This window comes from Vigna angularis, chromosome 6 (genome assembly GCF_016808095.1).
Source record: "Vigna angularis cultivar LongXiaoDou No.4 chromosome 6, ASM1680809v1, whole genome shotgun sequence".
Classification (NCBI taxonomy): Eukaryota; Viridiplantae; Streptophyta; class Magnoliopsida; order Fabales; family Fabaceae; genus Vigna; species Vigna angularis.
The window spans coordinates 30,203,830-30,222,860 of NC_068975.1; the positions used below are offsets into that span (position 1 = coordinate 30,203,830).

Consider the following 19,031-nt stretch of genomic DNA (forward strand, 5'->3'; position numbering starts at 1 on the left):
GGATTCTTTCCAAATGAAAGAATCCAATTTTAACCAAAGTTACTAGTATTACCGAACGGTCAATGACCGTTCAATGACGAACGTACATTATCATAGGAAAATTTCACCTCCAGAATTCATTTATATTCAAACTCATTTCTCAACATATAACTTCATAATTTCATACATTCTTATCATAGTACATTTCATATTCCTCATACATCAGAACATAATAACCATCATATTTCATATAGTCAAATATCTCAACAATCATGCTTCACTTTAATTTAACAACACAACGAACGTTCATGCATCACCATAAACATACAAATTAAATTAAATAAGCTTCCCTTACCTCTGAGCGTGAACGATCGTCCTAGAGATAGAATACGGTTTGTCTGACTACAATTCTTCTACCCTCAACTCTCAATCAACTCTTCAAACCAAAATCAAACAACAAACCAAAATGGTTCATAATGAGAATATGAACCCATGCAACCGAAACTTGGTTTGCATGTACCAGAGAACGAACGACTAACTAGAAAAGAACTTGCCAGTTCAGAACTCGAAACTGATCGGTTCAAACTGAAGCTCTTGACGCCGGGAGTGCTTCTACGGTGTCTGAACGGAGATCGGAGAAGAGAAAGGGTGAGTTTTGGTAGAGAGAAGGGAGAGCTTTTAGAGAGAAGGAGGAGAATTTGAGAAAATCAGAGTTTGGAGAAGAAGATGCATGCAGAGAGTGTGACGTAATTTTCCAAAAACTCAGTTTTGCTTAAAACAAACGTCCGCTCCTCTGCTGACACCTGCATTCCACTATCTGATTCTGACTCCCCTCAGCTTGACACCTGACGTCCGTTCAGAGGGGTTTGGGTGCGTTTTTAATGGTTCTCACAGATTTAAAATGTAAATTAATTAAAAGTACTGAATATATATATATATATATATAATTTATTTATTTACTTAATATATATAAAAAAGTATAATCAAATTAAACACTTAGTAGCAGTAAACATGATCATAAAAATATCAAATCAGTAAAAGTATAAGAAAAATTTAAAAAAATCTAAAATTAAAAAATAATTGATTGAGAAAATAATATAAATTAATCAAATGAATATGAACTAGATTAATTTATTTGAGTAATGTAAAGAAAATATAGTTCATACAGTGGAACAGGACTTCTTGTAAACTTTTTTTTTATATGTAATTCTATGAAAAAAGAAAATTATGTGAGTTGTCATATGCATCAAATCACTCTAAAATAATTAAAACTCCCATAAAAAAGAGTAAGTCACTACTTTTTTTAATTTTTTTATTGTCTCTGAATCCAACCATTTTAAGAGAACCATTATAAACTTCCAATGACGATGACAAGAAAATATTTGAACTTTACGGGTATCAAATTAATGGCTGTGTTATTTGTAGGTTTTTGTGAACGTTCATTAGTGTTTGACCCAATGAAACAAATAAACTTGACTTAAGGAAAAAAGAACACCATGGAATGACAAATTCTTCCCCTTTGCATGACAAAAAGTTGAAACAAACGATCTGCTTGGCAGAAAAAGAATACATTCTGTGCTTTCAGGAAGAAATGAATAATAAATTATGCACAACATATTATTAGCATTATTCTTTGATTTGTTTATTCAATCTTGTCTGCTACAAGGCGAATCTTATTCAGAGATTCTTTAAATGCTTGCCAAGAAACCATATAATGATCTTGGGACATCATCCCCTCTTCAACAACTCGCATGGCACGTTTGTACAAATGATCAAAACACTGAACTGGGTTGCTAATATCAACATTATCAGCACTAAGATGAGGTACATACAAACGCTTAAAATCTTTCCTCCATCTTGACAAAATGTATTGACATGGAATTTCCTCCACACCATTGTAATTAAGGATATACAAGGCATGTCTGCAGAGGTAGCCCTTGAAATTAAAGCAACTACAAATGCAGCGCACTTCTGTTCCAGCTTTATCATACATGACTTCAAAATGCCTAGCATCTGTTGCAGGGTCTTCCACTTCTCGTTCTTTTACCATGTAAGTCACCATAGAGCCACTAGTTTGAGTCTGCGTGATGCTGAAACAAGAGGGTATCATCACCACCTCATCTTGAAACTTCCTAAATACAGCATTTGTGTACAATTTAGAGATTTGCAACTCGTAGTAGCATCTTGTCTTCAGTATTGAGCTCAAATCGCATGACTCAAGATCATCAAGAACTTCGGTTTTATGTTTTTTCTGCTGAACTAATTCATAAATCTCAAAAAATTCTTTCAAAGAAGTTTGTTGATGCACATGACCTTTGAAAAAGGGAACCACAGACTCACCCTTTTCATAATCAGATATTCCAGCAAAAAATGTGTCTTTGGAGTACACTGGAGCCCAATGCTCTCGTTCCTCATGCAAGGTTAGGATCTTTTCGTGATTTCTTATTCCAAAATGCTGGGTTAGATCATCCCAAGCCCTTTCAAACTCGTCTACTGTTTTAGAGTCATATATGACTTTAGTAAGTTCAATTTGAAATGCCTCGTACTCCTGAAACTGCACAAGACACCCAAGAATGCTCTGCATGACTTGCGATAGACAAATTCTATGGTGAGCTCGCGGGAAAACCTCAGCAATTGCACTTTGCAAGGCCTTACACTGGTTTGTGATCATAGTTTGTGGAGGGCGACCAGTCATACATGTGAGCCATGCCCTAAATAACCAAATATATGTTTCAAATGTCTCATCTGCAAGCAGACCACATCCTAGCAAAATAGATTTGCCATGGTGATTAACACCAACAAATGCAACAAGAGGAATCTCATAATTGTTTGACAAACACGTTGAGTCAAATGCAACCACATCACCAAAATAACTATAAGCAGCCCTAGATCTAGAGTCAATCCAAAATACATTCCTCAGTTGTCCATCATCATTCAGATCCATGACATAGAAAAAGTTAGGATTAGTCAATTGAATGCGGCAGAAGTAATTTGAAATCAGCTCCGGATCACCTTTTTTAAGTTTCAAACGCTTGGAACAATTAATGTGGTTGTTAGTTGCACCTTCAGTGGAATTTGAGCTTCCATAACCTGATGCATCTGCAACAGGCATTCGATATAACTTGATTGTTCTTACTTCAACGTCTAGAGTTGGCTCAACTTTTCTTTTTGCCCTACTGTCCATCCTCTTATGTGATTTAGAGTTTTGTGCTCTTTCAGGATCAAATGAATGGTTATGCTCAAGCTTGACTTCATCGACTCTCCACCTGTTAGATTCCACTAATCTCAATCTAATCATTGCTAGACAGCCCGTTCTTGTTTCTTTCCTGTGACTATTTGCTTCTTTGGTTGTTTTGAAACCCTCACAGTTGCAGCACAGAACCGCACCACGCTTCTCTTTGCTGTTACGTTTCGTCCAAGAAGATTTAACTCGAGTAGCAAATCCAATTTCCTTGGCATAGGTATTGTAATAGTTGTAGGCATCATCATAGGTGTCAAACTCCATTCCCACAACTGGTGGGGGGCAGTCTTTCCCTTGAGATTCTCCACTGTGACTATCAACTACTGTGGTTTCATCCCTCCCATTTTCACTTCCATTTCCATCAATCTCAAACAATTGTCCACATTCATTGTCAAGCTCGTTGCCCTCATCAACTATGTCAAGAAGTTGTTCACTGTTCGGAGAGCCATCATCTATCTGGAAAAGGTGAAAAAATATTTCAAAATCAAAATAAGAAATTTGAGCAAGCAGTAAAGTTTTACAGGGAAGTTGAAATATATTTGACCACCAAATGATCTTGTTAGTTTCCTAACTTGAAGTTTTTATATTGATAACTGATATGAGGTTTCTTTTATTTGTTCAGACAAAATCATTATCCTTTATTTATCTACCCCTCTCACCATACATTGTAATTATATACTTGAAGCAATAACTCAACCAGTTCTTCCACACAAGTTCATCGCCCAGACCTTAAGCAATATAAAAAAATGCATTAGATATCTATCTTAGTTTCAATGATTTATAATCCACTAAGAGGAAAACTAAAGTCTCTCCATCATTATCTTGTATTTGAAGAGGACCACCAATAATTTATTATGAAACAGGTATATAGGGCTATGAATGATATTTGTGATGAGATATTAATAATTTCTTGTTGACATACATGCACAATATTTATAACGAGACTTGCTGTATTTTATATTCAAAAACAGTTGTTTTAATTAAAAAAAGGCATTGCATTTTATAGTATAACTAGCTACGGCAAGTAATGGTCATAAAAACTACAAAGGAAAAGAAGAGAGTCCTCACTAGGTAAGTATCTAGGCAGATTATATGCATATGAAATATCGGTCATATATTGGTGGCATCAGATATGAATAGAACACCAATACTTCACAAATTAAGAAGTATTTAAGCTTCACCAATGAGACAATCGATACACTTCTTCCCTCATTTAACTCACAAGAAATTCATATGAATGCAGAATTGCCAAAAAATCACCAGTCCAATGACATTGTGCCTTTTTCTCAAAACTGGGACAACCCCTTGAACGCATTTAACAAGCATTAACAGGAGTATCAATACAAGAATGATCAAGAGCCTAAGGTTCTTCAAGACCTACCGCAGTATGATAGTTAGAAACCAAAAAAGTCACCAATTGAGCCGAACACACTTGCTCTTAAAAGTTTTAGATTTCACAGAAAGCACAACAGAAGACAGAGCATGAAGTCACAGACAAAACTTTACCGTGATATCAAGATTAGGACTCAGCGACAAGTCCTTGTCGCTTGGAGAACACATGGTATCGTCAGTCATAGCCAGAGAGTTTACATGAGTTCTGTCAAGTATGAGATGTCAGTTAGCCTTGCCATGCCCATAAGCTCAAATTTCAAGTAATTCCATTTAATCCAAACTTATTCACAACATTATGAGTCTCAGTTTTATAAAAAAAAAAAACTAGAAATAAAAATTCCCGAGTTAGTCAAAAAGTTAAAAACAAAAACGGTTAAACGAACACTTGATCATCACATTTACATATGAATTTGGAATGCAGAAAAACAAGTGTGGATACGAAAAAACAAATCCCTCACAGAAATTGATTGTCTACATATTCATTAATTCCATCATTGCTAGAAGAAAGACTTTTAGCAATAGACATAGACAATTTACGGTATGTGAAATTTGGATTTTACGCATAATCAAGTAATTGACCAAATGGGATTCCGATTAGGTTTGCGATAATGCGGTTTGAGCACACGAATCAACAAAATTGAATGAAACAAAAGCTATAGCGGCGGAAATCAGATAAAGATTGAAAGTATGGTGAAAAAAAAAAGATGGTTGCAGCGGAGAAAGAGAATCGTAAAAGTTAGGTTGCGATGAAAGTGATAGAAACTCACAGTAACAGAGAAGATAAGAGAAGAAAAGAGAGAGTGGCAGTGAACGAAATGCTGTTTCTCTGCTCTCTTCTCTTCACTGCCAACTGCGTTCTTCCTTCTGTTATCTATTTTCTTTTTCTCATTTTTACTAACATAGATTATTATTTTTTGCAAATTCTATAAGCATCTATTGCAAAAAAAAATGTTATTTTTCTTATTTTTATGAAATATTCATTGCAACTCACTACTGCATGAAATCATTGATGTTTGGATTTCTCTTATTTTAATTTAAGAAATGATTCCTTGATATTCCATTAACCACTTAACAACCTTTATTTTTAGGATAATTTAATTATTAAAAAGTGATTTTTTCTATTTATTAAAAGAAGAAAATACAAAATGAAATAATAAATGTTTAATTTTTTTTCTTCATAAAGTTATGTTCATTTTTTTATTTGTCATTTTGTTACAAAAATATTTAGATCACTCTACCAAATAACACATGACAAAAAAAAAACACTTGGCAACACAAAATAAAAAGTGTGCATATTGTACATACTACGTGGACTGATAGTTAGAAAAAATTATTTTACGCTTTTCACAAATAATTTATACTATTTTGTTGCCTTCTGTTTGAACAAGCGAAGATATAATGGAAGAAAATAAAATAAAAATATTACATTTTTACTCGAAAAGAAAAAGGTGAAAGGAAATCTACTTCAGATATGAAAACTGAAATAAACTCCCCCATTGGGATTAAATTGAAAAGAGGAGAATCTTTCATTGTTTTAATTTTTTTAAATAATAAATGTTTTCTTACAACAAAATAAAAATAATAAATTAATGTGTTAAAATAGGTGATATGATAAAAGTTATTCTGATTTTAATTTAACATCTTAATTAATATAAAAACATTTCAATTCCAGGTTGATGCAATATATAGCAGGTATTAAAGGGTGTGAACTGACAAATATATGTTGAGAATTGCAACCCAACATAATAAAATTAACATTGACAAGTATATATGTTGTATAAACTAAGAAAGAGCAGAACTTAAAAGATCCCATAAATATGAAGAAAAGGAAAAAGGTGACTATTGAGCGAAAATAAATAAAACAGGGATTCTCCAAAGGTTTCTCTTTCTACAAGAGCAAATGTTCATAATTCCCAATTGCTAACAAGTTTGAATAGTTAAGGTTTTTCGAATTCAGTCTTTAACAGAAATAATCTTCTGTTAGATTTTACTGGGTTTCGGTCGAACCAAATTTAAAACACAACTTTGTAACATTGGTAAACCATAACTATGAAAAAAAAAACTACTTTGTAATTTCCTAAGTCCATCAAGTTCTAATTAATGTATTGAACACATTTAACTTACAGCAAATTAGAAGAAAAAGGACTTAGGAAACAGAATGTCAATTATTCAATCAACTACCGAAGCAAGCAGTACCACTACCACGTAAATAAATAACATGTGAGAAACTACCTATGGTTTAACTCAAACATCTTTAGCTATACAAGTTATGGACATTGTAAAAATATCACAGTTAAACAGCGCTAAGCAGTTATACAAAGTAACAACACTAACAGTAATTTTTTTAGCGTACATTAAAGCCGGTCACTCTTGTCTCTGCTCTACATCATGAACCTTACTCAATGATTCTTCTAAAGATTGTAACGCTACATTGTAATGATCTAGAGAAAGTATACCCTCCTCAACAACTTGCAAGGCACTTCTAAATAACCGATTAGACCATTGAATGCGGTCAGTATCATCAGCGGTACCAGAGCTGTGATCAGGAACATAAAGACGCTTGTAATCTTTCTTCCATCGCGAAAGAATGTATCTGTGAGGTATCTCTTCAACCCCATTAAAATTGAGCACACACAGTGCATGTCGACAAAGATATCCATAAAAATTAAAGCAACTACAGATGCAACGAACTTCACCTACGGTCCTACTGTACAAAACTTCAAAATCCCGTATCTCCCGTCGGTTTCCCTCAATCAAAACACGCTCCTTGACCAAGAAAATTATGATGGGACCATCCACATGTAACTGTGTTGTACCAAAACAAGAATATACTTCTTCCACTTCTAACTGGAATTTCATGAACATTTCTCTAGTGTACAATCTGGAGAGCTGCAATTCAAAGGAACATCTAGTTTTCAGCAAGGGGCTTGAGCTCCTTGATTGAATATCTGCAAAAGACTCTTCTTTGTACTTCTTGTGAAGAGCTAATTCATACTTATCAAGAAACTCCTTCAGCGGAGTCTGTTTGTGCACGTATCTATCAAAAAAAGGAGTAATGTTCTCACCAGGGCGAGCTGCAGACATTCCAGCAAAAAACGTGTCCTTCAAAAATACTGGAGCCCAATGAACTCGATCTTCATACAGAGAACGAAGCCACTCATGATCACTAACTCCAAAATGTTGAATCATAAATCCCCATGCTGCTTCAAACTCAATCACTTTCAATGTTTCATAAACTGCTTTAATCAGTGCTTTCCTGAGTGCATCATAGTTGTGCAAACCTCCCAATTTTTCTGGTATCTTTTTCATAATTAATGACAAGCCAAAACAATGACGACATCTAGGAAAAACTTCTACAATTGCTCTCTGCAAAGCCTTGCACCTGTCAGTAATAATAGTTTGGGGAGAACATCCCGCCATACATTTAACCCATGTCCTAAACAACCATATATAAGACTCTGTTGTTTCACTTGCAAGGAGACCACATCCTAATAACACCGAATGACCATGGTGATTTATTCCAACAAAAGTCACCAACTGGATTTCATATTTGTTTGACAAGTAACTGTTGTCAAAATAAATAACATCGCCAAAATAACCACACGCAGCCCTGGACCTAGCATCAACCCAAAATGCATTCCTCAAGTGCCCTTCGTCATTGAAATCCATCAAGTAAAAGAAATTTGGATTAGTCAATTGCATTCGGCAGAGGAAATTATAAATGGCCTGTGAGTCACCTTTTCTAAGGTTCAACTTATTAGAAAACTCACAGAAACTTCTGTCTTCTCTAGCAATGGAGTTTGCAATTCCATCACCTCCCGCGTCAATCACAAGTGCACGATATAACTTAATCGTCTGCCCCTCGGAGCTAGGCAACGACTTCCTCTTCAACCCAGTTCCTATCTTCTTAACCAACCTCTGTATCTTAGCACCCAACATGTGGTTATGTTCAAGCATAACTTCAAGCACCCGCCATCTCTGTGACTCCACCAATCTCATCCTTATCATTGCAGGACAACCAGTTCTCGTCTCCTTCCTCAAATGATTAACATCCTTTATTCTCTTGAAACCCTGGCTACTACAGCAAAGCACTGCACCATACTTCTCTCTGCTATTCCGCTTGAACCACGAATTCTTCACCCGTACACGAAACCCCACCTCCTTGGCATAGCAAATATAATAATTGTAAGCATCATCGTATGACTCAAACTCCATTCCAACAGCAGGTGCAACAAATTCCTTTCTCCCCTCAGGAAAACCATTCTGACAATCCAATTCAATCAGCGCGCCATCTTCGTCTTTCTGAACCTCAATGCATTCCCCATCCGGCAATTGTTCACAGCAGAGAGAGGTGTCTTCCATCTAACATAGGCCTCCTATACCAAGTGATTGCACCTCTTAATCAACCAAAAAATTAAAATAAAACATAAATTAACTACAATCAGTGATAGGGCTTTTCATTTCAACCTAATCTTGATACGAATTTATGGCCCTAAATTCTAAACCTAACATTTTGTAAATGCTCAACTGCAATATCTCCCTCAATTACTAACCTCTAGATATATATTTTTTTATTTGAAGGAACATAAAAGGTTCCGAATCTGTGAAACCCTCGAAATAAGCATTGGTAAAAGATGAAACAAGAGAACATAATAGGATCGAGTGAAAAATTGAAGACACGGAGAATGGAAGAAAATTAGTGAGAACTGAACAGAGTTACCAACCGTGAATTCGCTAATCTCAGTCCGAAAGATAGAAGCAGAAGCACAGCATGCTGACGCTTCTTCTTCGTTCTCTTCAAACGCGCTTTTTAGCTCTCTAAAATACACAATCTTGTGTTTTTTTCGAAGAATACAGATTCCAAAATTTTCTGCACTTTTCAAGTTTAGCAAAATGTGCCGATTTAAATATTTTAACAAACGAGTAAACAATATATCCATCAGCAGAGGTTATTTATATCAATTTTTTTTAGGGTTAAACATGTTTTTAGTCCCTAAACTATTGGCCGTTTCTGGTTTTCGTCCCTCTTTTAAAATAAGGGTACAATTTAGTCTTCATTCTTTTCGAAACTTTGGTTTTAGTCCTCGAAAACTAACATCGTTAAAAATGTGCTGACGTGGCTAACGGTAGACTGACACAATTTTTTTTTTTGCGTTGAGTCAGTCTTTCTCACCTTTTCTCCCTCTCTCTCCCTCGTCTCTTCCTTCCATCTTCCACCCAACCTCCCCACCCTCTGCAAAAAGGGATACCCTTTCCCTCTCCTTCGAGTTCTAAGACTGCCGTCACCCACGAAGCTAACCGTTGTTGCCTTTGCCAAACTGGCCTGAAGCGACGCTGGAGGGATGTTAAAGGATTTGGTGAGATGGGTGTCCATGGCCCTCCCTTGTTGGACTGAGAATGTCTGCGGTTGTGCTAAGATTGTGTTGAAAACGATGGTGCACGAGAAAATGGGAATAATCGATAGCAATATCTTCACTTGCTCAACTTGCCCAACACTGCATAATCTCCATGCGCTTTCCTTTGTGTTTGTCCCCTCTTGGACTCTGATACAAGCCTTGTTCAAGAACCTGATCAAACGTAGTGCGTGTACAAAATTTATTATAAAATTGATCAGCAAAGATGCATGTACTGCAGAAATTTGGATGAAGAGTTTGAATCTTGAGGTTTATAAAGCTATTTTGTGCGAAAAAATTATCCGTATTTCTCTCTGTAAGTGAAAAAAAAATACAAGAAAGTATTTCATTAAACATTCTTAATCTGCAGACATTGCTAACAACGTCTAACTGATTATCCAACTGCACTTTTAAGTTGCATTATCTCTTCTAAATCCTTTGCTTTAGCCTCCCTCTCTGCATACTGTCTCTGACATTCTTCAAATAATTCTGCATCCATTTCTATGAACATTTTCTGAAAGTTCACGGTCAGTCCATGAACAGCCTGGTTCCAATGACTCTGGATATTTTTCTCCAATGCTTCAAATATGATTGGTAATACTACAGTCTTGTTTTGGGCAATTAAGCTAACAATGTGCTCATTATTTCACAAAAAGAGAGTTCGTTCTGCAACCTGCATTGCTAGGTATGCTTAAGTATAGGGTTCAGAAGGATTATATAAAGCTAAAAGCATCAATAGACCAAGAATTACAAAACAAAAAATAAATAGAGATTCAAAGCACTCAGGATTCTCACTTCCGTATTTTGATTATGACTGGAAAGATAAGATTTGTAAGAGATGATTACAGAATCAAATCAAACAAATAATTTAAAGAAAGAAACGTGAAGACATTGTTGATCCTGTAATGATAAAAGACCATAATTATAGCACCTTAATGGAAGAAATCATGGAAAGTAATTAACATTTAGCTTGAACTTTGGAGGCAGACCAAATGTTTCTATTTTAAATATTTGGGATCTGTAATACAAATGAGGAGGGTGAACCCTAGCACAATAATAAAGTTGTACCTTGGTGACCAATTGGTCATGGGCTCAATAAAAAAAGTTGGGTTTTTAAAGAGATAACTTCACAGAAAGGTGGGAGGTGATACCTGTGGGGAGGTTGGAGGAGAGATGGAAGGAAGAGACGAGGGAGAGAGAGGGAGAAAAGGTTCAACGCAAGAAAAAAAATTGTGTCAGTCTACCGTTAGCCACGTCAGTACATTTTTAACGGTTTTAGTTTTCGAGGACTAAAACCAAAGTTTCGAAAATAATGAGGACTAAATTGTACCTTATTTTGAAAGAGGGACGAAAACCAGAAACGGCCAATAGTTTAGGGACTAAAAACATATTTAACCTTTTTTTTAAGAATCTTTTGAATATTTTAATATTTTCGAAAGTCTCGCCTTTATTATAATATAATATAATATAAGTAGGTATAAACTTAAAGTCTATCTTTTAACATAATCTAAAAATCACTTAGAGTTAGTGATATTTGTTATTTGTTGAACATAGTGCTTAATCCTAAGTATGTAAGTGAATGTAAATATCATTTTATAAATTGATTTTATGAAAGTTCGAAATATATATATCTCGATAGGAAGGATGTTAAAGTCTATTCCTTAACATATATAATCATTACACTAACAAACTAATTATTATACTTACTTGAATAAATCGAGTTGTGAAGTTTAAAATACTTTTTTTTAAAGAAAAAAGAAAAACTCAAAAATACTTATAAATTTGAAGAGACAAAATTAACCTTGTAACATATGTCATTTGGGTTGATGTATCAATGAGTTCAGTGGTTGGAGTTTGATTTGTTAATTATTCCTTTAAACTTGTTTATTAACTTAAAATTTAATAGCATATTTTGTCCCCAGTTTAGTTGAATAATGTCAATTTATTTCCCTGTTTTAAAAGTGTTTGAAATGTATTTTCACTTACTAAATTTTGTGTCAAATTCGTCCCTTTCGTTAAATATAACCAAACGGAGTTAATGGGGTGATGATCTGACAGAGTTAATGGGGGTGATGATCTGACACCAATTAATGGTAACGTGTCATTATTTAGTTGTGTGCGTGCTGACGTGTTAAATCAGCTTTGACTCAAATGAATATGGTCAATGAGACCTTGTTAAGTGTTAGACCCTTTCCCACCCAAAATTAGGGTTTCAGATTGGGAAAAAGGAAGCTCTTGCGCCTAGAACTCGATTTTGCGAATTAGTGATTGCTCCTGTGCCGTGACGAAGAAAGATGGTTGCTGGTGGTGTGTGAGGAAAACTGGCGATTTGGCCATGGAGGTTTCGAATAGCTTCACGCGATTAGGGTTCATCGCGACTATGGGGGTTGATTTCTGAATATGGTTTTCTACAGGTTGAAGAAGAAACTCGCGCGAGGAGATTGCGAGTTCGCGAGCTCTCTGTTGATGATAGTGGAGGATTCTTGCGGTGGTGGTCACGGAAGCGCGACATGGATATCACGAGGCATGGATGAGAAGACGCTCGCGCAGCGGAGGCTTGCGGTTGCTTAAGGGTTTTTGCGTTCTCTGAATTTCCAGATTCGTGATGAAGAAGATGAATGCTGGAGCGAATCTTGTGGAGTTGCTATTGGGGTTTTTTCCGCGATTGGGGCTGGTTGGCGGAGGGATGGTTAAGAAGCTGCCATGGTTGCGTGATGGCTTCTAGTTTTTTTTTTTGTTTTCAGGTATCGGGATTGGTTAGCAAGAAGGTGGAGGCTCGCGACTTTGATGGTGAATGCGGAGCATCGCAATTTGGGGTTGAAGATGAAGGTTGGTGTTGTTTCGTGGTTTAGTATTGCAGGGTTAGGTTGCTGCAAGGGAGGCGCTGCTGGGTTGCGTTTGGGGTTTCCATGGAGGTTTTTGGCGTGGTGGAAGGTTGCGCAAGAAGATGAACCTATGGTGGCGTCTAGGGTGAAGACGAACAGGGTTGGTGGTGGCGTTGATGGTGTCTTCACGGTTGCGTCGCGGGGCAAGGTTGGTTGGGTAGCGGCAGCGGCTAGGGTTCACGTGACATCACAAGGGTTTGTGTCTAGGTAGAAATTAGGATTTCTGTGGAGAAGGCAAAACTGACTTGGCAAGAGGGATTAAATAACACGTCAACACACAACTAAATAATGACACGTTAGCACTAACTGTTGCCAGATCATCACCCATTAACTTCGTTTGGTTATATTTAATGGAAGGGATGAATTTGACGCAAAATTTAATAAGTCATGACACATTTCAAACATTTTTAAAATAGGGGACTGAATTGACATTATTCAACGATAGACTATTAAACCTTTAAGTTAAATAAACAATTACACACTTTTAATTAACTTTTTTATTATTTAGAGGTGATTAGATTAAGTTCTAAAGTCTTGCCATGGGTCATGTCATATATGATACGAGATCTTTGATTCTTTAAGAGAATTTGTATGAAAAAAAAGTAACTTTAAAAGAAAATTATTGGATAAATTCAAACTTAATGTGCTTCCTCTGCAATTTTTATTTTTTAAGCACTTTGCTGTATTATTTATGGGCAATAATACGTTAACATGAATTTTTTTATATATTTTAACACACCATACATATAATTTTCTTTTTAAATTTAAAATACATCACTATAATAATAAATAAATAATAAAAAATAAATAATAAATCCGTGATAATATTATATGATATGGTTAGAACATATATAATTTTCTTATTAAATTTAGTAATAACATTATACCATCTATAAGACTCATTTGCATAATCTAAAATTGACTTAAATGTTGTATGGTGTAAAAAGAATTATTAAAATTAAGAAATACAGTTGAAAAGTTATTCCTTAATACACTTAAAATTACGAGATACAGTTGAAAAGTTATTACTAAATAAACTTTGAAACTTATTGAATATAAGTTTCAAATGTTTGATTAGTTTTTTGGAAAAACATTTATCAATTAACACAAAAATCGAATAAGTTAAAACTTTTCTGTATGATATTTTTCAAAATAGAGATTTCAATTTGAAAATCTTGTTACTTGTTTATTTCAAAACTTTTCAAAATTTGAGTAATTTCACCATAGAGATACAAAGACCAATAATATTGAAACTCAATCATATAAGAAATTGATATTACTTTCTACCCAAACCTTTAAGACAATAAGTTAATAGATTTTTTTACTTTTATATAGTGTTCTCACTGTCCAATGTGAGACTAATTCACATTTGAATTCCCCAACATTTTCTTATATTATAGACTCTAAATAAAAAGTCTTATATACACTAGTATAGTTGAAATATAACTTAAATAATACACAAATCCATTTAAATTAAAATAGAGACAAATGTTAAATTAACTATGTTATCATTTGTATAATACGGTATTTTGTAACTATTTCTTAATACTCGATTATTCCTCTAACTTGACAAATATTCTCAAATTCCCATGTTTTTCTTAAATCAAATGAATTTGCTAAAAAAAGACAAGTACAACTCTTCCATGTTTTTCTAAAAATAAAAGCATGAGACGATATAAAATGAATGAAGACACAAACTCTACTATTTTTCCCAAATAAAACACTGAATGAATTTTTGTTTCCAAAAGCTTTTTTTTTCTCCCATTTTATTTTACTTAAGTTCCAATTGATTTGGAGAAAAACACATAATAAACAAATATTCCTTATCAAAATCGACTGGAGTTTGATATTCATTAGTATAGGTTATTTACCATTACAAGCTGAAATACTTCATATCATCAACTAAAAAAATTGAATTGTGTTTAACAATTATTTAAAGCTTAATACTAATTTTGGTCCCAATTTTTGTCAGCTTTATTCAAAATGTCCTAATTTTTTTTTTCTATTCGATGTTGTCCTAAAGAATGTAATTTATGTTCAATTTATTCCTTTTTGTAGATGGCGTTTAAATCGTTAACTGCACACTGTCCAACTGTGCAATAAGTGAATGTCATGTCATTTAACTGGTGACCTGCCTTGCCATGTGGTAGCCCCTTTCCCACCCAAAAAATTAGGGTTTCTGAATGCAAGGAGGAAAGACTTCCTTACGCCTGCACCGCCAGAGAAAAACCGAAGCTTGTGATGGTCCAATTGACCATAGTGGGTCTGTCAGAGTTTTGCAGAAATGAGAGCGAACTCCTTTCTCGCGACGCGATGAGGGTTGCAACGGCAGTGCCTCCGCGAAGGTTCGATCTCCAACGTAGTCGCGATGCGAGAAGCCCACCATTCTCAGGCGGTTTCGCGACAATAGGACTCGCGATTGAGGGTTTCGATTTGGGGGTTTTTGTTGTGTTATCTGGTTTTTGTAAATTAGAATATATAATTTTTGTTTCAAAATTGATTTGGGAAATTCTTGGTTCTTCTCTGTTTTGTGAGTGGCTAGGGATTTTGTTCTTCCTTGCAAGTCTGGGTTTTGGGTTTTGCGAAGTGGGGGATGAGGGTTCAGATTGGGAATGTTAGGGTTTCTGAACTTGGAATGAGGGTTCTTTTCTGTTTTTACATGAATTTGTTTTTTCGTTTTGGGTTCATTTGATTTGCGATAATGGGTTCCGTGGTGGTTGTTGTTGGATGCACAGATGACGCCAATGAAGGTGCTGGTAGGTGGCTATGGGTGGTGTTTTTGGGTGGTTGTTGGACGGAGAAGATGATGGAGGTGCGAAGATGGTGGTTGGTCGTGACTTTGGTGGCGGCAGTTAGGGTTAGGTGGTGGCTAGGGTTTATGTGTAGGGAAATTAGGGCTTCTAGAGGTAGGAGATGATGATGACATGTCAAGGATGATGTCTCATTTATTGCACTGGACAGCCGTTAACGATTTAAACGCCATCTGCAAAAAGGACTAAATTGAACATAAATTATATTATTTAGGACAACATTGAACAAAAACAAAAATTTTAGGACCATTTCGAATAAAACTGACAAAAATTGAAACCAAAATTGGTATTAAGCCATTACTGTGTCGTGACAATTTCTATATAGTAAAGTTCCAAAGTTTTTTTTTGTTTACTCCTTATTTGTGCTTTTATAAAGTATTTGGATGATATGGTAAAAAGCGAACGAGAGAAAATAATAAAAGAAGAAAACTGAGATTTATTAAAATAGGTAAAAGATAGAAAAAATGAGTAAAAATAAACATATATTATCAGAAATATTTTTTCTATTTCTGGTAAAAAATTGTTGCGAAACCTTTTTTTATTTGTAATGTATGATTATTACTAATATAATTATAATAAAACAAAAAGACAACAATTCAATACAAGTTAGAAAAACAAATGAAATTACCACATTTAATCTTTTACGGATTAATTAAAATTTGATGTCAAGAAAATCATTTAATTTGTATTTGGATTGAAATTTAAGAATCAAATAAATTTAATATATTTGAATAAAACATTATATGTTAGGACATTTTGTGTAAGGAAAGGGTGTGCTCCATTTGATAGGAAATTGAAGATAAGATTTTGTTTTTGTTCCACCTCATTTGTAAGTATGTTTGGAATGGGGAAGTGGTCTGGTTTCAACTAACAATACACAACCAATACCAATTGAACAAAATCTTCTTTCACCAAACCACAAAAACAAGAAAGGGATATATAGCATGAATAAAAGGCCTTTGTCCGCCCATACAAAAAAAGTCACAGAACATTAGTAGATGACACGAGTCAATAAGTGAAGAACCCCATTTTTTGTCTGATCACACAAAACAATTACAAATTCAACTAGCATTGGATAAAGACCACTAAAATACCACTCAAACGCAAAGGTTGTATAAATCACAAATCATAATAAAATACACTGGAACAAGCAAAGGTTGTCAAAAGGTGCAGTAGAATTTATTCCACAACTTGGAAAATTGAGAGTTTGGGACCATAACTACCCAAGTTGACCATCCATCCCACAAACTAGGATATTTCCATATGAGTAACTAAGGCTTAAGGGGTGCTCCCACCAGAAAGCGTAATATTTATATAATCATTTAGTTGGCACGGCTTTTGAACACATCAAGACCCATCTCAGTGGGATCAGTTGCTTGCAACTCTACTTGAATACCATCCAGCTCCCTTTTGAATCTGTCTTTGGAGCTTGCATAAATCATCTTGCTCCTGACCCTTGATGTATCAGGAGACCTACGAACAGAAAGCATCAAAATTAATGCAGATGGAAACAGGGCAGGGAAAACTGTGTGTATATTCAAAAGCAAAAATTACCACGCAATGAAAAAAATTCTGCTTTTAGGGACATTCCCTTCAGTCATGAACTCAAAATCATAAACAGCATAGCGGCACTCGTCAGCAGGAAGGCTACTAGCAAAATCTTCATAGCCTTGGTTTGGCTCACCAAGCTTCTCCACAATGACTTGCTTCTGCTGCTCCTCAATCTTAAAAACTATGAAACGGTGCGTCCTCTTGGCCTTAAGCTCCAAAAACCTTAACTTGCAGTCATCATGGACTGCCATACCTGATGCTGCGTTTGCCTATTGAATTGCAAAGTTGCAGCCACACACCACGACCATCAACACCGAGTATTTGAATAAAAAATATCTTTTTTTTTTCGATTCAAATAGTTACTCCAAGAAAGAATGAAACAAATGAGTCCTAACATATTAAAGTTGAAACGTATCCAAAATAAAGGTAAAAATGGTTACAAAATAGAGAGTAAATTCAGAGATTGAGGACAATGAAATGCAATAGAAGAAATATGTAGCGAACAAAACAAAGTAAATACTACAACACTCGTAGAAACACAGTATAGTCCAAATCAAGGAGCTAGAAGCAAACAAAGATTAGTGCCAAAGGAGAAAAACATCAGTAAAAAGCCGTGTTATGTTTGTCGCGTCATCTTCAATACCAAAATAAATCATATTCATTCATTAATGAATCTTATAAAAGAACCGTGACATATTAAATCTAATAACAGCGTAAGAATAATGTAAAAAGGAATAAGAATATATGTTAAAAAAAGAATATATGCTTTAATTGAAAATTCTTCACCGCATAGAAGAAGTTAAATCCACAAGCTCATCCCATAAAATTAAAATAAATAAAACCAAACCCATGCGTCAGATCCCAAAACCGATTTCCCCGCAGATCAAACACATCACACATCGTAAGCTGTTTAAATTGTAATTAGAATTAAAATTATGACAATAACCTATCAATTTGGAAAAAATGAAAAATAAACCGAAACACCGAAATCAGATCTGAACACGACACGATTTTATATTTTTGAACAAAAAACACAAAAAAAGACATCGTTTAAGTGCCACGGTCAGATCAAATAGGAATCCAGCTCAGAAAATCCAACGCCACATAAATAAAAATAAAAAAAAAAGTGGAGATTGGCGGATTTAGTAGTTCATGTGTGAGAACAAATCGGCAATCGAAACGGAGAAAGGATAAAGAGAAAATTAGACAAACTGACCATGGAGATGACGATGGTTTTGCGGTCGTTGGAGAGAGCGACGGTGGGGGAGCGGATATAGGAGCGCGTGAGAGAGAGAAAGAGAGAGAGCGTGTGCGTGTGTTTCTCTCAATGATCGAGGGTTCGGAGAGGAAAGGGGGAATGAGAACTGTGGTGTGGTGGAGCGTCACAAAATTATTAATATCCGCAGCGTGTGCCTTTACTTTTCGTTAGCCCAATGGGCCTGCTTGGGTCTTGCGGGCCCATTTCTATCAGATGCGTTTATTTGTCCCGTAAATTTCACGGTCTTCCCGACCAAATGTGTCGTCTCCTGACCTGGTTCCACCTAACATCCGATCTTTCCACCTCCCAAATTCTACCAAACATAATAATCTCCCCCTCCCAATCCATTATTAGGTTAATCAACTCAATCATATTCATCTATACAAATTTACCCACTCTTTATACTTTTTCCAGCTTTAACATTCATTTAAGAAATTTATCCTTCTTAACAATTCTTTCACGAACACTGTTCTCAACAGTGAATTTCTAACAAGATATTGTAAAAGTATTTTGAGCATGAGT

At 35.1% G+C, this 19,031-nt stretch overlaps 1 protein-coding gene, 1 long non-coding RNA gene and 1 pseudogene across 2 annotated transcripts; 1 reads left to right on the forward strand and 2 right to left on the reverse strand.

The window, feature by feature from the left end:
• Window positions 1–1,474: 1,474 nt before the first annotated feature.
• On the reverse strand, window positions 1,475–9,986 carry LOC108341603 (uncharacterized; annotated as a pseudogene).
• A 2,216-nt stretch (window positions 9,987–12,202) lies between these two features.
• On the forward strand, window positions 12,203–13,266 carry LOC128197320 (uncharacterized). Its single transcript, XR_008249714.1, has 2 exons — window positions 12,203–12,346; window positions 12,420–13,266. It is a non-coding gene; the product is annotated as an uncharacterized LOC128197320 (long non-coding RNA).
• Window positions 13,267–16,712: 3,446 nt separating this feature from the next.
• LOC108343386 (actin-depolymerizing factor 2) lies at window positions 16,713–18,629 on the reverse strand. Its single transcript, XM_052879684.1, has 3 exons — window positions 18,468–18,629; window positions 17,255–17,520; window positions 16,713–17,173 (listed from the first exon to the last, which is right to left on the reverse strand). Exons 1-3 carry the CDS (start codon window positions 18,468–18,470, stop codon window positions 17,023–17,025), a joined length of 420 nt encoding a protein of 139 aa, XP_052735644.1. The 5' UTR covers window positions 18,471–18,629; the 3' UTR covers window positions 16,713–17,022.
• Window positions 18,630–19,031: the final 402 nt, after the last annotated feature.

Bases quoted from the DNA above. Each gene is read 5' to 3' on its own strand.
- LOC108343386 (XM_052879684.1), bottom strand. The intron at 17,174-17,254 runs GTAATTTTTGCT...TTCTGTTCGTAG, and splicing joins AGAATTTTTTTCATTGCGTG to GTCTCCTGATACATCAAGGG.